This window comes from Lepisma saccharinum, chromosome 24 (assembly GCF_977018435.1).
Source record: "Lepisma saccharinum chromosome 24, izLepSacc3.1, whole genome shotgun sequence".
Lineage (NCBI taxonomy): Eukaryota > Metazoa > Arthropoda > Insecta > Zygentoma > Lepismatidae > Lepisma > Lepisma saccharinum.
The window spans coordinates 19,421,397-19,444,701 of record NC_139252.1 but is presented as its reverse complement, the minus strand read 5'-3'; the positions used below and the strand labels follow the sequence as shown (position 1 = coordinate 19,444,701).

The following is a 23,305-nucleotide window of genomic DNA, read 5'->3' as shown; positions in this document are numbered from 1 at the left end:
ATTGAGACATGTAAATAAATTTATTATATGAACAAAGATAGTAAAAACAACATGACTTACAGTCCCGCAGAATTAACTTGAGACAAATTGCTGCCAGCGCCGCTGCTGCAGGAGTACCAACCTACAGAGAACGCTTGGCTCTCACGCAAATCACGGGCAATCAGCTGACAACGGGAGATGGGAGAATTGAAAAATAATTACATTGTGTAACGGAAATAATATCACTGTATTAAGAGGACATGCTTAGAAAATTATAAGCATTATAAGTATTCTATCTTACACAATAAATGGATAAACAATTTATTCTTTACCTTTAATAAAAAATCAGAAAGAAAGCTCTATGCACTGTCACTTCTTTTTTCTTCACCAGTCACTGCACTTGACAGTTGGTAACATTTCGCGCGCCCGAACATTAGAGTTTCCGTTGGCCCGTTACAGCGGGAAGCCCCCCGCTCTAGCCAATTCGAGCGCAGTTGCATCACTCACAGAGCGGCCATTCTCTCAAGTTAATTCTGCGGGACTGTAATGAACCGTCACTCAAATTAGGTGCCTGGACCCAATATGGCCTACGTAAGGTGTGCGATTGTTTTCTATGGTCTACACAGTGAGAAAGGTAAGACTAGTGGCAAGATTCAAAAGAGTGAACATTTCTGGACATTTTCAAATAATAATATGGGTGAAGTGAAGATTTTATTAAGAAGTAACGTTTAGGCCATATTGGGTACCCAATATGGCCTAGTGATAATATTTTTCTTTCATATCAAAAAATGCAACTGAAATTGTAAAGAAAGTACCACAATATTGGGTAGAGAAATATATTGACACACTGACATTTTATTTACATAATGGCATATAAGATTACAGAAAGAAATAACATTGTTTACAAACCAATTATAAATGATTTGACATGTTACAATTTATCCCCAAGAAGACTATGGATTACACATCACAGTCTCAGCAAATAAGAGGTCCTTTATCATCCTTAGCGAGTCTCACACACTTTATGTGACCATAAAAGTTACAAATGTCACATTTGCGAATTTCTTTTACTATATCTTCCTGTGTAGGTCATATTGATTCCACCTTACATAGTGTTGGTTTTGTTCTTATTATAAACAGACAGGACTTTACACTAAAGTCTGAACTAAGTGCATTGTTGTAAAGTGCAAATGATGAGCTATCATAATATGGACTAGAGACATGAATCCACATCACTTGGAAGAAATACTAAATAACTTGACTATACAATATTAGATCACGTATATAGATCGTCTCAACCTTAAAAGTCAGTATGGGTTAAATCGAGCGCGGCGTTGCCAGATCAACAAACGGAGTCGCATCAAGTCGATGTTAATCGCTAATGATTGCGACAAATTTACTTCCTTAATATCGTATAGGAAATCATCAGAATCTATGTATTTGAAGCATTTTTGAAAAAAAAGCAAAAAACGATAGTTACCTCAAGATTTGCGTGTAAATGTTTATATTTCGACGTAACTATTTACCATTTCACATTTGCATTATATGAGTAATACACGCAACTATTTTTACTTCTTTCGTTGAATGTTGTATTCTTTACATAAACAGAATTAAATAAATGCAAAAACAAACATTAAGATACATTTATTTACTGAAAATAAAGGACACTGCACTTCCTACGAACCGGGGCACCTGCCTGCAACTGAATTGTAACCTTAGTGGCGCGTATTGAATTTGATACGCGAGACAGCCCGCATAAACAAACTACGATTGCGGATTAAATAACGGTGCTGTTGAGTAACAATGCATTCTAAAAAAAAATATCTTCAAACTGATTAGCTTCCTAGTTCCTTGGTGTGTGGTTTCGCGTATGTCAGTTCACTCTGGTGCAAATGAAACATATATGCAGATTAACTTATACTTTAATAACATGAAGCACGTAAATAACACTAAATATAATGAAGGGTTCCACACAAATGTACACGAATATGACGAGGCATACAACACACGTACGTCGTCTCACGACTCTACTCGGACTCACACTGCGCATGCGCACACTGCATGGCAACAAGCTTAATAAGAATGACAATTCTTCTGAACATCACAGCCCCTCTTGGAAGATCAGCTTCCAAAATTAGCATACACAATAATTATTACCTTTTACAAAATAACATATTACACTTGAATACATAGATTACAATAAACACAAATTTTCTTTCTGGTTACATATTTACACTTTCCCAATTGGTAGAGGTGCAAGCTTCATAATAGGCGTCTTTAGTTTACCGTCTTTAGTTTTAAGTTGCAACTCTTACCAAACCATCTTGTCCTTTGTGAATTTCGATAACTCTACCTAATTTCCACTTCAATGTGGGTACGTTATCTTCCTTTATCAACACTAAATCATTGACTTGAAGGTTAGGCAATCTCTTCTGCCACTTCGGTCTACTTTGAAGTCCAGATATGTACTCCAAATGCCATCTTCTCCAAAAATGCTGCACGATTTGTTGACACCTTTGCCAACGCGTCAGGCTGTTAATCTTGCTCTTGGTGAAATCATCTTCTGGAATGTTAAGTAGGTTGTCTCCAATCAGGAAATGCCCTGGCGTAAGTGCTGTCAGATCATTGGGGTCACTTGACATGGCTGTGATTGGACGAGAGTTCAAACAACCTTCTATCTGCACTAATATTGTGTAAATCTCTTCAAAATTCAACACAGCATTGCCCACAACACGTTTCAAATGATATTTAATGCATTTTATGTTACTTTCCCAAATTCCGCCAAACCAAGGTGAGGAAGGGGGGTTAAAATGCCACTTGATTACTTCATTTGTCAGAAAATTATGCACAGTTTCTCTATGGTTCGGTTCTCTCAAAAAATACATTTTATGTAATAGTTTGTCAGCTCCTACATACTGAGTACCACAATCAGAATACAGGTTAGCAGGTTTTCCTCTACGAAATATGAAACGTCTCAAACATACAATAAACGTATTAGTAGTTGTTGAAGATACAACTTCAATGTGAACACACTTAGTAGAAAGACATATAAACAAAACAATGTAACCCTTGATTATTTTATGTGATTTCAAAAATCCAGACTTGATGGAAATGGGACCTGCAAAGTCAGTGCCTGTGTTAACAAAAGGTCTCGCTTCGTTTACTCTAGGAGGCGGTAAACTTCCCATCAATTGTTTAGCTGTAATAGCCTTGACACGTCTACAAATAACACATTTGTTCACTATGCTACGAACCATATCTCGAAGCCCAACTATCCAATATGTTTGGGTCACAATAGCTTGCAACAGTTGCGGATTTGCATGGAGATTCTTCACATGTTCATGTCTCAATAACAGTTCAGTAAACGGATGATTTTTGGTTAACACTATAGGATGTTTCTTATCTGAAGACACATCAGCATTGTGTAAACGCCCACCTACTCGTAGCACAGAATTTTTGTCAATGAATGGACTCAACGAAAGAAGTTTACTGGATGAGGGGAGCTCCTGTTCTGTTTGTAAACAGTTTACCTTGCTCTCATATGCTTCACGTTGGGTGACCTTGACCCAGAACTCAGTCGCAGCTGATAACTCTTCGGTTGTCAACATCTGCTCGTTTCGCTGCATGGAAGGCGCTCTACAGTTGCTTATGAATCTAAACATCCAAGCAGTAACACCTATTAATCTCAAGAATAATGAGAATCGCTGCAATAACTCCTTAGTGTCAAAGGTTGTAGTCAACAGCACACGAATCCTTGTTTTTCTTTCCTCCTTTTTTATTTCTTCACTTTCCACTGTAGATGATTCATGCATAGGCAACTCAGGCAAGTAAAGAAATGATGGACCATTCCACCATAAATGAGCTTCACACAACTGTGTAGGGAAAGCACCACGAGAACCAATGTCTGCAGGGTTTTCTTTCGAACGCACATGAAACCACTGTTGAGGATTCGTCAGTTCATGAATGAGTGAAACTCTGTTTGAAACAAATGTACTCCATCTTGATGGATCTGATTTAATCCAACATAAGGTGATCTGGGAATCAGATCAAAGGAAAATATGGTCTATATGCAATGAAAGTGATGACTGCACAACACTAATCAATTTGGCTAACAACACAGCAGCACATAACTCTAAACGTGGCAATGTTACAGGTTTTATGGGTGCGTGCTTTGTTTTCGAAACTAATAATCTGACTGTAACAGCGTTGTCATCATATACTGTTCGTAGATACACAATAGCACATGTACCTTTCTCACTGGCATCACAAAAAACAATCAGTTGACACAAAGTTGGTTCTCTACATTTTAAGCATCGCGGTAACTGTATGATCTGTAACACATGCAATTCAGCACAACGTCTTTCCCATATTTCTCTTATGTCACTAGGAATAGGTTCATCCCAATTTAACTGTTCCTTCCACAGTGATTGAATTAATATTTTAGCTAACATAGTGACTGGGGCTAGTAATCCGAGTGGATCAAATATGCGAGCTACCTCAGACAACAACAAACTTTTGGTTAATACAGGGTGTTCACTAGGTGGGTTAATGATGAAACTCAAATGATCAGTATCCGGGTGCCACACAAGGCCAAGAGTTCTTATGAATTCGCTGTTATGGATGGAAGATATTGTAGGTTTCTCTCGCAAATGCTCAGGAATACTGTTCAACACGTCAGCATGATTTGACGTCCACTTATGCAACTCAAATCCACCCTTTCTCAACAATTGTGTCAATTGTTGCTGCATATCTATTGCTTCTGGAACACTGTCAGCTCCACTGCACAAATCGTCCATATAAAACTGTTGCTTTAAGACTTCTGATGCAATCGGGTAATTTTCACCTTCATCGTCTGCTAACTGACGTAACACTCTCGTAGCAAGAAAAGCAGCTGGTGCCGTGCCATACGTGAGCGTATTAAAACGATAAACAATCACAGGTTGATTGGGGGATTCTCTCCACAAAATTAATTGGTAGTCTCTGTCCTGCAGATTGACCTTTATCTGGCGATACATCATCCGAACATCACTCGTCAATGCAATAAGATGGCCACGAAAAGGTAACAAAATGGATAGTAACTCTGGCTGTTGTTTACCTCCATTCATTAACACGTCATTCAAGGACACGCCTGTGCTAGTTTTCTTAAAAACTACTCTCAGTTTCGTACTTGTGCTTGTATCCTTTGTTATAGAATGATGCGGAATGAAATAAGAATCAGCGGGGGTGCTGGGTGGTTCACAGTCTGCCACTGGTGTCATATGATTCAACGCAATGTACTCTTGCATGAATGACTGGTATTGTTCTAGTCTCTGTCTATCAACTCGAAGCCTACGCTCTTGACTAAGCAAACATTTCATCGCCTTATCTTTCGAATAACCTAACTCCTCGCGGTTGACCTTAAATGGTAAGCGTACGACGTACCGACCATCATCCTCGCGATAATGTGTTCGTACGAAATGTTCCAGTTCCTCGCACAATTGTTCTTCTTGACTCGGCACTCGTAAGTTACGAATCTCCTCAGATTCAAGAAACTTATTCAGAGTTTCGTTCAGATCATTTTCTTGTACAACAATGTGATAAGAAGACAGAGATTGTTGAGGTCTTTGTTGAGGAGTTTTGCCACAAACAACCCACCCCAAGCGGGTTTGAATAGCCACGGGTTCATTCATTCTCCCCTCTCTTCTCCCACTCATTAGTAACAATGGGAAAAGATCAGTCTGGATAAGCAACTGAATGGTGTCAGGTTTGTGATATGAAGGATCGGCAAGTTCAAGGTTACGTAAATGTTTAAAACTCAGGGTTTGGTACACACGCTTGTGGCACTGTGTTGGATATTTTCTTCACAACTAAGGGCGAACAATGATAGGATCTGTCCCCGTTTTTAGAGAGTATGTTCAAATCAACAGTAGTGTGTGAATTGCCGGCATTTACACCCGAAATTCCAGTAACCGACACGAACACTCTTTTACGTTTCAAGCCTAATAATTGTGCTGCGTTCTCGCTCAAAAAGGACTTTTCACTAGCACTATCCAAACGTGCTCGCAGGGAGTGAAGCTGATTGTGTTTATCCTTTACCCTCACAACAGCAGTCGGTAACAAGACACGCGTTGCGTCACACTGCGTATCAGCTGTTATGTGCGAGACCACTTGAGGCGTTGCCACATTTTCACTTACCTTAGCTCTTTGCGAAGTTTCACGATGGATAGACGTGTGGTGAGACTTACCACAAGACCTACACGAGCCTGATTTACACCTATCCACAAAATGGGAATTATCAATGCAATTGAAACACAAGCCCTTCGATTTCACAAACACTTTCCTTTCTGGCACAGATAGGCTCATATATTCTTCACATTTACTCAAAAAATGCGATTCTCGACACATAGGGCAAGAGGACGACACGTGAAATGAATTAGCACTTCTTCTAGCACTGGGTTCACTGTGGGGGATGGGGGGTTTCCTTTGGGATCCTGGTTTCGGGTCCTTGGAAGATGCAGATGCTGCGAGCGCTCTCGCTCTGTTGTCCAGGAAGCCGATCAGCTGTTCGAAAGTAGGAAGTTGCTCGGACGACACGCTCAGCTCCCATTGTTGCCTCGAAGTACTGTCCAATTTTCTCCACGGTATGAAACACTAGGATAGCGTCCCAATGCTGCACTGGAATGTCCAACACACGTAAAACTCGAACACATTCTGTCGTGACATCAACCAGCTTGCGTAAGCCGACAGCAGACTCAGTTTGTAATGAGGGTTGGGACACAAGCCTAGGGTGACCAGACATACTCTTTTTAAGAGTATTATACTCTTTTAGAGGTTCATATACTCTATACTCTTTTCAATTTGTAAAAATCCCCAAATATACTCTTTTCCTTGCTATTTAATTTCATTCATTATTTTACGCGTAAAAATGCCTTAAAATCCACAGAACAGAAAACGTCAAGATGTCAACAAACTGAAGTATTTACTCCTTGACTCAAGAATTTCCTATGAACAATTTCAAGAGTCATTTTCATATTCCATCAACAAGCAAAACATATTTCAAATTCATTGGAATTTAATGATAATTATTAGGGCTGAGCCGATACCACTTTGAACCGATACCGATACCGATGCCGATAGTCTTACCGATTCCCACCGATACCAATACTTGAAAATTGTAATAATTAAAATTTGTTCAAAATATTGATTAATGTTGGTGTGTAAATATTCCTTCCAATTATATGCATCAACATACCAAGAAATTTGCTTTAGAATATTCAAGAATTACATCTGAATATTAAAATAGATATTATGTAGTCACAAAATATAGTTTTTTGTGCAAAATTAGTGTAAAATAAAAAGGAAGTTTTAATTTTGCATAATTTCCAGGATAATTAGACTGTCAAGAAGTCGCGCGGGATTTTTGCGGACCCCGTGAAAGAGCAAAATGCATGCTCACCTTCAACCTATAGACTATACTCTTTTTGGTCAACAAATATCTGGTCACCCTACACAAGCCGCTTAATTGTGTCGTTCACTAGCGCGTGTTTCTGTTCATATCTGTTAATCAGAATGTCCCATGCTTCTTTGTAATTCGAATCGGTTATCGTTATAGACTGTAACAATAACGCGGGTTCACCACGGACGCTCGATTTCAAATACTGCAGTTTTTGCGCGGGCGAAAGTGACGCGTTGTTGTGTACGGACGCCACGAACAAGTCTCTAAAAGAAAGCCACTGCTGCAGATTTCCTGTAAAAGTAAGCAAATCCAATCTTGGTAGACGCACATCACTCACTGTCTTTGACTCGGTCACGGTTACGGTAGTTTGCTGTTTTTTCGCGATGTAATTTATAACTTGGCCAATGCTTCGTCGAGCCTGTCCTGCACTGAACCAATTTCCTCATCATATTGCTCAAAATGTTCGTCGGTGCACTTTTCTGAGATTTCACGGATCAGTTTTTGAGTGTCTTCTGTCAGTTGTAATGCTTTGTCTATGCACACTAAAACATTACCTTCGGTGAGATCATCTGCCGTCACTTTCTTCTCCAAACGTGTGACGTCACGTTTGAGGAGAGGTTTGTTTGAAAGTATTTGCTCCATATTTTAGTCTCAAAACACGTAAAGTACATACACGAAGATCACAGTCACACCCGGCAAGGATACGATGCACAGAATTGCTGGTAAGCACAAAAACACTGTCTCTCGAAGCTCAAACACAAAGCCGTTAATAAGGCGCACTTTCTCAGCGGGAACACAATGGATGACCGGGCCGTAACGAATCGAATCAACCATTTATCCGGGCACAGGAGGACCATGATTAGCTTCCTAGTTCCTGGGTGTGTGGTTTCGCGTATGTCAGTTCACTCTGGTGCAAATGAAACATATATGCAGATTAACTTATACTTTAATAACATGAAGCACGTAAATAACACTAAATATAATGAAGGGTTCGACACAAATGTACACGAATATGACGAGGCGTACAACACACGTACGTCGTCTCACGACTCTACTCGGACTCACACTGCGCATGCGCACACTGCATGGCAACAAGCTTAATAAGAATGACAATTCGTCTGAACACAAACAATGGTCAACACTTTTCTCGCTTCGTCTGCACGGTATCGCAACAAACCGAAAAGTTTCTCGCTAACCAACTTTTTCGTGTTACGGTCTGATGATTTATACAAAATATCCAATGTATATATATACACAACTCTCCTCGTAAGCAAATTAATTCACTCAGGCGAAGAATATCATATTTACAAACATCATAGATCCCGTTGAAAAAAAGTTCAAGCGGTTTGATATTAATGGCTTTTGAAGTATTTACTAAATTATAGAAAAAAGAATCGTTTTGAAAAATTGCATAATTATGAAAAATTCAGATCACACGAATTTTTGACAGGTTATATAATGTCGTCAGTAAATAGAGCATAAAACTCTACAGGATAATGATTTCACTGTTTGAAATTTTTGACTTTTATATTTTGTAAATTTTGTAATATCTCGCAACGCAGCGGTGGTAGAGACGGACAGAGCTATTTGCAAAACTCATGTATTAGAGAGAGAGGGAAGTACTCCATTTACTTCCATACTGACATTTAAGGTTGAGACACTCTACAGAGCACTACCACGAGGTCCAGCTATTTCGCCTCTTTGTCCACAATAAGCGCAATCAGCAGGTTCAATCACTTCATTCCGAGTCTGAATGACATATACTAACGTCATTTGCTGAATTCACCATGTAACTACTTGGAAACGGTAAATAGACCATATTGGGTACTAGGATATATTTGGTTCAGGTACATAATTTTCCTACGAAGAAATTTAGTAAATAGAAATCACCCAATGTGACAGAAGGAGATCAAAAATTTGTTAAATATTTGGTAACAGTTCGTTATATCGGAGACACATTAAAATCGGATATTTTGTGTTTCTCATGGTTCGTACTTACGAATTGTGTATTGCGGAATATAGTTCAAGATGCCATTATGCTTTTTACACGAAAACAAAAAGAATTTTTCACATAGAGAGTATTTTTTGTTATTCCTTTCTTCGCTTCCCTAACACAATATGGCGGGTACACGTTGACTGCCGTTGTAGGTATGCAGTGTTTCCAAACTTATTAACCGAAAAATACCTACTATCGTGTTGGTCACGTGTGCAAATTGCACATTATGCACGGGTAGCTGACGAATAGCCCCACGAACCAATCACGGATATCCCCACGAACCATTTCCGATAAGGTTAGGTTAGGTTTGGTTAAGTTAGGCAAGCATAGTTAAAAAAAGGGGGATGGAAACACTGATAGGGGGTTAGGTCATCGAACGTATGGAGCATCCATTTCATGTAGGAAAGCAATGGCAATTGTGCGTCGATGAGATATTTCTCTTGCAAAATACGTGATTTCCCTGTCAAATAGATTCCACGATGAAAGAAAATACCTCGACGAACGTTAGAAACCTTAGAGAAACTCATTTCCGTAAGTAGTTTCTTGTGTAAACATGAAGAAATGTGTCTCCGATATAACGAACTGTTACCAAATATTTAGCCTAATGAGAGAGAGCAGTAATCACAATGCATTTTGTTATAGTCCCAAACTCTGTCAACTCTGATGGTAGAAATGACATAAAAATAATTGAAAGTAGATATAGGCAAACTTTCGTGTCTGCCTATCAAAGTGTCGTCAAGCTTGGAAGCACCGCCAGGGTGCTCGTCGTTGGCACAGAAACGTCCTTCAGATCAAAAATCAATGCCTGGTACGCAACTAATCATCCCCAGAAATAGAGCATGAAAATTCGGAATGACTTTCGCTCGTGGAGATAGGGTCGCGGAAGCGTCACTACACGAATTTTCGAATTCAGGAAACAAAAGTGATTGACGTTTCATAACTGGGTGAGCAGGCTGCCAACAGCTGTTCGTTTGCAAACCAGAAAACGGTTCTGTTTGATTGGCTGGCGAAATTCGTCCTCGCGTTGAAAACTCCACGTTAAGCAATGTGCAGAGGTTCTGTGCAAGAGACGCAGAATTCATCAAGTTACTGCGAGGCGTGAAATAGAAACCACTTTTTGATATATGTATGTATACCGAGTGGGGCACCTAAAAGTACCACCTGAAATATTTCGTGAACAACAATAAATATTGAAAAACTGCCTTCGCAGATGTAAAGGTATGAGAGGAGCTCATGAAATTAGTGGACACAATACGTTCAACTACGTAAGGAAGTATGATTTTCAACACAAACTTAGTTTTTTAAAATGGAAACCCCATTTTATTTTTAGCTATTTTAAAAGTACGGAAAATTTCATTAACAATGGCGTTTGTTACATTGAAATACGTCAAATAGTTCTAAAGTAATTGTAACGTGAAGTTGACGCTTGAAACAACATTATCACAAGTTGATTCGTGTGTCGTAACATGCATATCCCCCTTTTGACGCCATTCGTGTATCGCAACAACTATGTTGTTCTTCTTCATACTGGGGTGTAAGGGGTGCCTTCCACATAGTGCATCCAATAGTCAACCTCACTTCCACGTAGTACACCCTGGACTGCAGACTAATGAGGCTCTGGCGACTGGTCCCATGGCCAGTATAATTCTGTGTCGTCCTGTGTTTTGTCCTTATTTGTGCTCAGCTTTTAACCAAGGTAAGAAAATTTTAGTTTTCAGACACTCTTTTATTTTTGTTACGATAAGGGGCTGGACCCCGTATAGGGTGACGGGTGCAAAATAGCCTCAGTGCTGACGCACCCTAAAAATTTTCATTGAAATTTAAATTCAGAGATATTCTTCTGTATACTATGCGTTGTGTTTAGGAAAGTTGTTATGTTCCAACAACTGCAGGTTAAAATAAAATGTGTAGTTTGTACATACGTAAGCTTTGACAAATTATCTGAAAGATTCTGATACATTTTTCTGAGTTAACAAATATTTGTACATTAAAAAGTATACATTTTATACATTCCGCCATCAGTTACATACATAAAGATTAGTACATTAACATCTTTCTAATATTTAATTGGCGTCCATTCACTTACGTGAAATTTTTTAGTACACCGGAACAATCAACTCTTCTCGTTTGGTCATGACAAATCTTCAAGTTTTCAACTTTTAAACTTTGCACAATATACATTTTTCTTTCTTTCTAATTGATTTATCAATTTTATCAAATAAAGCAAGGGCGTAACAAAGTACATGGATTAACCATACGTTTGTGATAGTGTACGTACGTCAGAACTGTTGCTGAGAAAATAGTATTTCCAAACTCTGAAAAGGCTGAGATGATACCTATCTTTATGGCGAGTGTAGAAAAATGCAGTACAAGCGTGCAGGCTGTATGCAAGAGGGCAAATACCCTCGGCTCTGCCTACAGGCATAGTGGGGATGAGCCTTCACGCTCAACTTACTTGAGAACTACTTGACGTATTACAATGTAACAAACGCCATTCTTAATTAATTTTTCGGTACTTTCAAATTAGCTAAAAATAAAATGGGGTTTCCATTAAAGAGAACTAAGTTTGTGTTGAAAATCGTACTTCCTTACGTAGTTTAACGTATTGTGTCCACTAATTTCTGGTGTTTGAAGGGTGACCTTATCTACACCCACTCACTTGCAACCTCTCTCGCACGCAGTGCACCCTGGGCTGCATTTTGCAGGCGAAAGAGGCTCTTGCTCCTCGTTCCATAGCCAGGATAATCGTGCTTGGAGATTTGAGTTGCGTCGTCCATAAGTGTTCGTGATTATCCCTTCGCCATTTAATCTTTTCAGCATCCATATTTATCTTCGCGATTAGCAGAAAGCGGCAGACAAGCGAAGTAAATTTTTAAAAGATCAAATCATAACCTATTCAATTTACATTCGTATCAAACTCCTCTAAATTGAGATTTATAGCTAACCTGAATTCATAACCCCTGTCGCCAGCCGTTGCTCTCTCAGGCATTCAAAGAATGTCACGTCAGTAATTTACAAATCCTTCCTGGTCTATTGGAGTTAAGGTACTGATCAGCTGGTATTTCAGGCCAACGACCAGGGAAGGAGGAAAGAGAACAAAACAGAGAGCAACGTGTGGTGTGGGGTCTTTTGCCTGGAATCGCCGAACAAGAAGGAACTGAGGAGGTTGAGCGATCGAACACGTTTCGATATGAACAGCTATCAGCGGGGAATTGTATCATCAGAGACAGACAGGTATTGTTACTTCCAACCATGTTGATCTAGACTTGAAGGTATAAAACCGAAACTTCGTTTTTTTCCATTTCCAAGTGTGTAGTTAGTACCTCTAGCCCATTACCATTAGGCTTACCTTGAAGGGCGAGTGCTCAAATGAGGAGGATGAATGATTAAGCGAGCTACATCACCCCCCTCAATGGTTAAGGTTCTTAGTTTGATCCCACGTACTCAGAGTACGTTACGTGGATGGAGGTGCAGGAATTTTCATTCATTTCAGTTTGAAATAAATGAAAACTAAGAACATAGAACCGTCATGCCATTTTTGTGCACGATTTCGTTCATCTCAGGCTGAAACGCAAAGAAAAATAACATTTTATTTTAAATTAGGCATCCTCAACCTCCAGATAGGTTTTCTCATTTCTAGGCAGAGAAAAGAAAGGATGAAAGTTATAATGAAAACATTAAATGAATAACAGGTTGCGTACGTATTTAAAAGTAGAGAATTTATAGAGTTACACGTGTTTTAATGCTAATATCAACGGGGGAAAACCATTAAGCTATGATAGATGTCGAGTTCTAACTTGAGGATGAATCAGATGAAACCTATCGACCTCAAGTCAGAGTCGGTCACCCGTAAAATGTAAAGATGCGGAGGAACCTGCGCCCCAGCTCCGTCGCGGTTATCCGCGTCGGGCTATCAATTTGGTATCAGGAGCGTCCGTCATTCCGCGTGGCGGAAGGTTCGATGTCGCACTTTAGGGAGGCCCATTCCGTCAAAAATGCGGCCGGCCGGCCCAGGGACGTCCGTGGACGATTCACTATCACTCCGCTCCTGGTAGCGCTGTGGTTCGCTCGCGAACCCGGTACCGATGGCTCAGACAGAATTCCCACCTGGGGAAATTTTATCATTTCCAGGATTTTAGCTAATGTGGAAAGTGGCATTTAGATTCGATGGTTTCTTGAATTTACAGTGGGTTTAGAACGTAAATGGTAGGAAAATTTTTACATGATCTTGGATACGAAAATTATCACAGCGTTGTTTATAAGGATTAAAATAATGCAGTAAGCTATAGTAATTTTAAACGATTTTTTTTTATATATCTAACGTTCCTGTGCATTTTGCTCAGATTGTGATGAGGCTTACCCTTAACATATTAATTAATTAAAAACGTGGATTAAAAGTGGATTTTAAAGTTAATTATGAACGAGGAAAATAAATTAGAGTTTGTTGACTCTGACTCGGTGGCACTATGTACATTTTAACGAGTCATAGCAGAGAGTATGCTTGTTTGAGTAAATATTTTGTTTTTGTTATTATTATTAATTGAAATTCCTTAAAAGTCGAGGATATTACATTTTTATACATATATAGTTTTGGGAACAAATAAGGCCCCGAGGACCACTCATTTATATTCTTAATGACTGAAGTCTCCTAGCACCTCTTGAAGGGAGCTTAGATAAAGGAGATAGTCACGTTTATACGAGATAGTCACTTGCCTTATGTTACCTTAACTTACGAATACATTGCCTCAATTTTTAAATTCATGTTAATATGTAAAGAAACGAAACGCAAATTATATTCCTGGGCTCGCTGTACATTTAATGTCCGCTATTAATCCCCCCTCCAGACACAAGATTATTAGTAATAATATAATACGTAATAATTAATAATATTCTTGTGTCTGGAGGGATGTAATTTTTGTGTATATTTATATTTTCCTGTTTTGTATTTTATTTCATTTGTATTAGGTACAGAGTCTGAATAGAACCTCGCTAGAAGGTTGAAAAGTAACGTTTAGTTTATGTTTTAAAATAAAATGAATCCTGCCTTGGTCAGCTATATTGAGTTTTTGGTTATCATGAAAACAAGGCTTAATGGTGTTATCATTCACTTGGTGTAATTATTTGTGGTGTAAAAGATTGTTGAGAAGCACTCAATTCTTGTCTATCCAAATATTATTGGTGTGGTTGGAAACAATGAATGTCTGAATAGTTGTAGTTGTACTGAGCAAGAAACTATTCTGTGTGAAGGTTTAGCACCAGATAATTAAGTGTTCTCTAGCCTAACATAGAATTACGTAAATCGAGATTTTCTATAACGAAATATTCCGATAAAAGATCTTTCTCGATGTTGAGGCCAATAACAACATACTTAGTATGTCTTTTATTGCACAGCAAAATATGAAATCATGTGCAGACGGGGACTTATGAAAGAAAGACGGAATGCGAAGATTTCATAGATTCAATCCATTTCTTACACAACAACCTAATAACTTTCACTTATCCAGCGTTCAGCCGGCCCCCGTGGCGGAGTGGTTAGCACATCGCGCTACTATGCCAATTCCAGCCTGGCCATGAGTGTTTGTGAATGTCCCTTCATCAATTTAATTGGACGATCACTCATCCTCATCTTCGCGATTAGCGAAGTAAAATTAACCAAATTAATCAATTATCCAGCGTTCAATAACTCATAGATTACCACTGCAGTTTAAGACAAATGCACATATTCAACTCATACTTGAGTTTTATGTTCAACTACAAAGAATTGTGCATAATTAATGTAGTACAGTATTTATTCTCTGGAGCTTGGCAACAGCATCTCTTTTTTCCTATTATTTTTTGTCGGCTTAGTGCCGCATTTTTGTTTTATTTATTGTTGATTCCCCTATAGGGGAAAGGGAACAGAATCCTTCTCTCTTCGTCGACCAATCCAACAGAGATTGCTTCCGTTTTGCTTGCATATTCTTATTTTCGAAAACAACAAAAAGTAAATGAATTCTATTTTAACCCCAAACATTCATATAATGTATTTGTATGATATTTTATACTATGTCAAATGTATTTGTCTCCCCCGGAAAATATTTCCGTCCGTTTGTCTGTTCACTAATTTTATGTTAGTAATCAGTATGGACATTGAATTTTCGAGATGCGCGAAATTGCGAAATGTGAAAAAAAGATGCAATTTAGAACATTCTGCACGTAACTACACTCCCAATGATGAAATATGCATGAGTTTTATTCGCGAAGTAATGCGAAATGTGTGCTTTTCCACGAAATGAACGCTTTTTCGCGAAATAACCGTGAAATATCAAATTAAGTAGAAAACACGCAAAAACCGGCAATCGAGGATGTGCGCGATTTGTAACGAAACGTTTGCCTAAACTTTCCTACCACCTGCAGCTGAAGAACGTTTTATCTTCGATCACATCAGGAAGACGCTGCAAATTGGGATTTGCCATGCACATAATCTCAGTTCGAAAACTTCGCTCCCTATCAAGCTGCATTCCTTTCTTCCCGCGAATGTCTACTCAACTTCCAGTTTCATTGAACTTGCTAGCTGTAGCAGCGATAAGATTAGTCTGTTCCCGCACATCAAGGGAAACAATGGTGTCATTTGTGTTCAATCATGAATGAATTTTGTTTATCATCATGTGATTTTCAACATGTGTTTGTGTATGTGCAGTAGTGATTATTTTATTTGTTGGGCAGCAAGGATATCCTTTAAATACATACAATGAATAAATCACTTGAGATATGCAATTTAGAAATGAAGTGATTTTGTGTTGATGTTTTCTTTTTGGTTGGACAGCTAAGTACTTGTGTATGTGTACAGTATATAAAAATGAAGTAGTTTTTCAATTTATAGCTCTTTTTATGTTGTTTCCTCTCATAATGAAAAAGTGTGTGCCATTTTTTTTCCACCGCTGGTATATACCGCTGAACTAACATTTTATTTACCGCTCTCCTCAGTTTTTATTTACCATAAATTTGTCTCCCTAGTAATCAGCAAGCTGAGTAAAGTAAAGGGCATCTTATACATCGGGCATAAGCTGGAACAGAGTATAGAAGAGTTAAGATTCTAGAGTTTTGAAATTAGGTAACATACGTCTACATATTTTAGTAATTAATGACACAATTAAGATTATAATTGTCTTATTATTCAGATTGTGACTAGTACCCATGGAACACATCGCGGTTAAACAACAAACAGAACTCAAACTCCTGCCGTAATGGAGGAATCATAAATAATTGAAAATAATAAAATAATATTGTATTTCAAGTGACTTTATTTGTAAGCCCTTGCCATTCTTTAATTAAGAAGTACTTAGCTCATCACTCCCCCCAACAACCTCCAGCTTTCGTGGTCGTTCCAGCATATTGCATCCGTCCCGACAAAGGCTGCATCTGACTTCCCAGCTTCCAGACGGGAAAGATGCAAATTATAAGGAGAAACCAGAGGTAAAACAAAGACATGCAGGCTCTTCCGAGTTGCTTACGTCTCAAAGGGAACGTCTCTAGAACTCATTGTGGCAGAAAATAAGGAAGATGGAGGTTAATTTGATTGCGAGGCGAAGAATTGCTGTTATCGTTCGCGAACTCTCTTTGCACAGCGGACCAGAAAATTTAATCTGGTCCAAATTTGCTGCGTGCACGAACTTTCTGTATATTTCGGTTGAACTTAAAGGTTACGGAATTGGCAGTTCCTAAGAAGCCCAGCAAGACAAATGCTTGCGGTTGCTTGCACTACCCATTATGCAAATGCGTTTTTATTAGAATCGGTCGTATGATATTCAAGAGAGCTCGAAAGCAATCCTTTGAATTGATCTCACAAAGTAGGAACCTTTTCAATGCTTAGGGCATGCTTAAATAAACTTAGAGTGCTAGAGAGAGACCAGTCTGCTTTCTTACATACAACGCCACCTACCAGAGTAAACACAGAGCTCTGCGTAGTTACGCTACGATGCTACTAAAAAAGTCTTAGTTTCATTTGGGCAACACTAATATATATATATATGTATGTATGTATGTACGTGTATATATATATATATATATATATATATATATATATATATATATATATATATATATAACTAACGATGGAAGCGGCCCCGGCGCCCACCCAGCGTCGAATAACATGGGTACCTGGGGGAAACCCTGGGGGGTAAAGGCGGTCAGGGGCGTGGTGCTGATCACATCACCCCCACTGACGACCGGATCAAGAAAGTGTGGGGCGTTACCCCCACACCCCCTATACGCCTTCATGGCGTGGTGCTAAGCACAGGGGAACACTTTACTTTTTTTTTTCTTTTTATATATATATATATATATATTGCTACTTCCCGCGTAGCGGTGCACTTCACAAGTACACTTACCTTATAAGCTCAGCAGAGCATGCTGGATAATCCCAGGGTTCGGGCTAAGTTACTGCTTTCCTTCCCCTTTTGATCCACAGGTGAAGTCCAATGACCACCCACGAGGTTGTCCTCCTGATACAGGTATCCACAAGTACGAAATACACTTTCGAAATAAAGAAAAACCGGAATATGTTCAACTTTACGTTTATTATAGACACGCACGTATATCATGTAAGATTAAAATTACAATTAAAATACTTTCGAACGGTACAGCGGTACAGCCTATCTTTCCCGTAACGCGAAGTACCTCTTGTTACTTCAAATCTCTCCACGCAACTACTAACAGTTTTTTTCTGGAAGGCGATTATACCTCCCCAGTTACACAGTGTTACCAGACACAATAACCTTTTAATACTAGGAAGTTGTTAAAAGCAAACAGTAATATATTAGAAATATACAGTAATCTGGCACAGAGAATTTTTGTATGTGGTGGCAACAATGCAATGAAAAGCGCGTGATCTTCTCACACCACAAGAGTTTAAATAAATCAACAATGGCTTTCAAAATATAAGAGAAACGAACGGCGTTTGCCAGAAACATGAAACAACAAATAGATATAAAGAATTTAACTCAGAAATTATTAACTGTATAATACGTTCAACTATAATAAGCATGGAATAATAATATAAGATATAATAATAATAATATTCAAGCACGAAGTAATGGCAAACTCAGGGTCATTACAATATATATATATATATATATACACACGAACAAACACACAAACACACACACACACACACTGTTTATGATATTCAAACGACTATCGCACGTGACTGGAAATTAATCGAAAAATTTCGAAATCATAAAATAAACGCCGTCGAAAGCTTTCCAATCGGTCGTCAAAGGGACCCAATGTTGAGGGAATTACTGGTTGAATCAAATGTATATATTTACAAGTAATTCATCCATATTTTTCCCTGGAGATGGGGCATAAAAACATGCAAGAATTCCCTCCAAAGCATTTTGTTGCATCTTTCTGGTGGACTAGATCGTTGTGTCGGTCTGATATCTGTAAATGTATTTTCAACTCAAATATCCTCTTGATCGTTGGTTGAATTCTTACACAATAGCATTTTTTTAGAATGTAAAATATTGATGTCTTTCTTGTTTTTTTAAAACAAACAGACCGGTGAATAAACAGAACAGGCCTTTGCGATTCTTAATCCTTATATATATGTACTAAAATATTTTCTATAATTTAAAAGCAGCACAAAGGGCGAAAGAAATCTATAAAAACTAAAAATATGATATATTACCCTTGCACAAATAGAAACTTGTTCTGAAAATGTAAAAAGTAAATACATTTACACTTTAATACATATTTTAGAAATCAAAATCAAAGGTTATTTGTAATTAATGTTGATATACTGTGCACTAATAACAAACAATTTTGCACGAATGGTAATTTGGTACAGTTCAAGCCTCCCCTTACTAGTATTCTACAAATAAATCTTTTCGTCCATAGTCTTGCAACGTCTACGTATGTTGACAAGCAATTGCAAACATTGTGAGAGATATTTCAACGAATAGAGTCATTGAAAAATTATTGATATTGCATTTCCTCATCTACTTTTACCAATGGAACTCTAGAAAAAGGGATTCCATGAATTAAATTGTTGACATGAACCACTGACGAAGATGGATTGAAGTCAGTTACAAACAGCATTCTTGATCCTTGGGTTGGACACACTGTAAGTAAAAAATGTTGGGATGAACGAGTCGAGAATCTCATCTTTGAATCCGATCATTGGAATCCGAGGATTGCTCCACTTTTGTTCGGTGAGTGACTGACGGAGGGAGAAGGAGCTTATCCTGAGGGAAGATGCGAAACCTTTGGACCTTGGACTGCTATCGATCGCTCCTGGAAGTTTTCAAGATATCTTGTGAAAGATACTCTCCATTTCCTACATTAGGAAGTTGAGAATCTCAATATCTGAGCACTTTGGTCCCCAACTTCCATTTTTTGTGCTTCTAGCAATGTGGCTAATGCCAATGGATCAAATGAAAGCATCGTTTCTGCTTTTCAGACTCAAGTAAGATAATATGATCTTGCATGCAAGAATTATTTAAGAAAATTGACTTTCGGGTGATACTCGTATATTTACACAGGGAGTTGGGCAAGGGAGAAGACCGAAAATGGATTAAAGATATGAACTTTTCCGTGACCTCAAGCGTTAATTCGTTGTTCAAAGTGACAATGCAATACTGACAAATTGTGTGTTCCAAATGCTTGTTCCTTAGACTTCCTTTGCCGTTGTACACTCTTTTCCTACCACGGTTTGCCAATTGTCTCAAATTAACGACGCTCATTAAATCAACCAAGCAACACGTCATAACTTATGTTAGTCTTTTCGATGAACGATAGAAAAACACGTGTATCTGATAATGCGAACTGTAAACATATAGATTACCCTTCACATTACATTCAACATACTACTACGTCTCTATTCAATGCAGATAAATATACGAGGGGTATCCAGAAATTCAGACTGCGCGTAGGAGTTGCGCAGGCAACGTACTGGTCACTTCAGTAGTTTCTTTCACATCGAGTGGAACACGCGTCTGCATAGCACTCTTCTATGAGCACTTTACTATTTGCTGTACAGTGGACGTGAAAGTTAACAAACCCGAGAAATGTTACAGTCAGATTGCTGAAATTTATGGTGAAGATGCAAGAAACATTAGTGTCGGTGTTATAAGGAAGGACTAGTATACGTGGGTTAAGTCATAAGTCATGGCAACTATTTTTTAAAATTTTTCGTGTTGTCCCCTGTTCGCCAGAAAAAAAATAGTTGCAATGACTTATGACTTAACCAACGTATTTAATGAGAAAGGAGGTAGACTACCTTCTATGGTGACGGATAATTCGAAGAGAAATGCGAGCCCTAAAACTTAAGAAAACATGCGATCTACAATTTCTCAAGTACCCGACGTATGCCAAAAGTGTTCACGGATTCCCACAAGGGAAAAACGCGGCCACATTGATTGCTGGTGGTGACACGTGATTTTCCACATCACACGTATTAACATAGTCCGCACCTTGATCGTGGTGACTCTCACTTGTTTCTCTACGTTAAGTGATTTTTTAGTATAAGAAGTGGTGAAGAGACAAAACACTTTTCACAGGAGTGACTGAAAAGCTCGGCAGCGAGTTTCTTGCAGGAAAGAATACGAAAAAAACAAACTTTTTTACATAAAAGAAATACTTCAGCAAATATGACGACTATGTAGAAAACAGTGTAATACGTATATGTAGCAACATTATGAATTAAATATACAGGAATAGAACAAAATTCTTTGTTACTTTCTGGACTCATATCCTATAAAATCATCTTTTGTCATTATGTTCACATGCATGGAAGGCGAAACTGCCCGGATGCCATTACTCTATTACAGTCAATATTTTCAGAAGCAATATAACGATAATAATAATTATTATTATTATGATCCAGTTATATACTACATTATTATTATATACTAGAACCATTGTCGATAATTGCCCAGCTGAACTTTGGCAATGGCAATCGTACAATTATAAAAGTAAAAAATATATTTTTAATTGTTTGCCCGATGCTTTACAATGAACTTCAGAGGCATGAAAGCATCAATGAACAAATTAAACACAACAAAAAGCTTGTCAGAGTATAAATTAGAATATTATGACACTACTTTTAACGCATTGTATGAGCCATACTTTTATTATATGTAAGAGCTTCTCCGATGCCGTAGCGGTAACGTCGTATACTAGTTCTCAAGGAGTCCCGGGTTCGATACTCAGTGAAGGCACATTGCACAGTGATGAGTCGGATCCTACTGGGAACTGTAAGCCCAGTCCCCATTAGCCTGTATATGCATAAAGTGGACTTAGAACAACAATAGAAGAATAAAATTGGTAAACACTGTAAGTGCCACAATAATTCAAATACCGTTTTCCACGTTAAACTGTGAAATGTGCCATGCTTTATAATGTGGTAAACGTGAAATGTGGCTGGTAGCCCTCTAAGTAGTTCGAAGGGTGTGTAATAAGGTCACTAGTGTGAACGTTCTTACGGGCTGATGTGCTGAACGATGCGATTTCCCAACACTTTCGCTTTTGGCACTTACAACGTTTACCACTTTTAGTTCTCAATTTAACCAATCATTATATTCAACTTACAGGGTTGATTGATTTAAAGAGTTTTCAGACTGAAGTAATAAGTTAATTTTGACAACTAACCAATATCATGTAATAAGTACGCTCTGACTGTATAAACAACATGTAGCTAAGTTGATTGATTGATTTGCTTTATTATACATCACTCACTGAAATAAATGTTCTCCATGAAGGAAGCCCTGCATGCAAAGAACGCCCGGTTAGAACCCCCCCCCCATGAAATTGACACAAAAGGCCGAGGAAATTAACAAATCGCTCAATTGGCCTGGTGAAAATTCCCTTCTTTCACGTCCTTAGCAACCGTTTCCACGAGCATTTTTTGCAGCACACATTGTTTCCTTCAATTTTTAATTGTCTAGCTACATTATTTCTCAAAGTTCAACAACAGATTAATCAACTGCTGGTTTTGAAAAGTTGCCTCAAGGGTGACATCTGCATAATGAGATTCGGTCCATATACAATTACATAGATATATATTGGTATACTCAATGCGAAAATATCTACATCGTGTTTGTTTTAACTAAATGTTTTGGGGTATAACAAGAAACAATTCATTAGAGCTTGCCGTGCTTGTCGTTATCCATGGAAACAAACGTTGCTAGGAAACTTAAAGAAAGTTTATTTTCACCCCGAATACTACTGTAGGGGAAATATGCTAGACTTTTCGAATATCAAAACATGAGCATCAGAATTTATTACAGAGGAGAGGTAGGAATTTGAGGAGAATGACGGAAAACAATTATTTTTCAATTACGTTTACAAATGTGAAAATAACAACATTTTGGATTTTGAGTAACCATATATTGCACTTATAAGACTTTCCCGCTTCTCTATTGAAGATTTCAAACTTCTATCGCCAGGTGGTGCTGAACTATATCGAGGAATATGGCAGCATGTAATCATGCAATGTCGGTGGAGCGCCTGAAGTAGCTTGCTGTGATCGAGTTTCTAAACGCAGAAAATGTGCTACAAATTGACATTCATCTGATACTGAAGGTATTTTATGGGGATGAATGAATAGACATCAGTACTGTGCGTGCGATCTTGGGCTTTCCATGCTCGTAAAGAAAACCCCAGCTGAACACGATTCCGATGACCTCCCTCAGTTGCAGTACGCGGCCTTCCACTCAGTGGCGGATTACCAACTAGGCCCACTAGGCACGTGCATAGCGGCGGCAACACTTGGGGGCGGCAAATCTTTTTTCCAGAATATCAAGAATAATAAAAATTGTCTTACGTTCACAGTGACAATTTAGACCTATGAAACCAATGTTTCAAATCAACGGTTTGCAACACTTTCGCTTCATACGAAAGAAATTTCTTAACCT

At 38.3% G+C, this 23,305-nt stretch overlaps 2 protein-coding genes across 2 annotated transcripts in view; one reads left to right on the top strand and one right to left on the bottom strand.

Annotated features, from left to right (window-relative positions):
• The window catches only part of LOC145978130 (uncharacterized), a 71,253-nt gene extending 65,605 nt beyond the window's left edge, over positions 1 to 5,648 (bottom strand). Inside the window, exon 1 of the mRNA XM_083110571.1 lies at positions 4,476 to 5,648. Coding sequence (XP_082966697.1) covers positions 4,476 to 5,648 — 1,173 coding nt within the window. The remainder of the gene's footprint in view (positions 1 to 4,475) is intronic.
• Positions 1 to 23,305, top strand: part of LOC145977953 (uncharacterized) — a 470,846-nt gene that overhangs the window by 238,805 nt on the left and 208,736 nt on the right. The window lies entirely within an intron of this gene.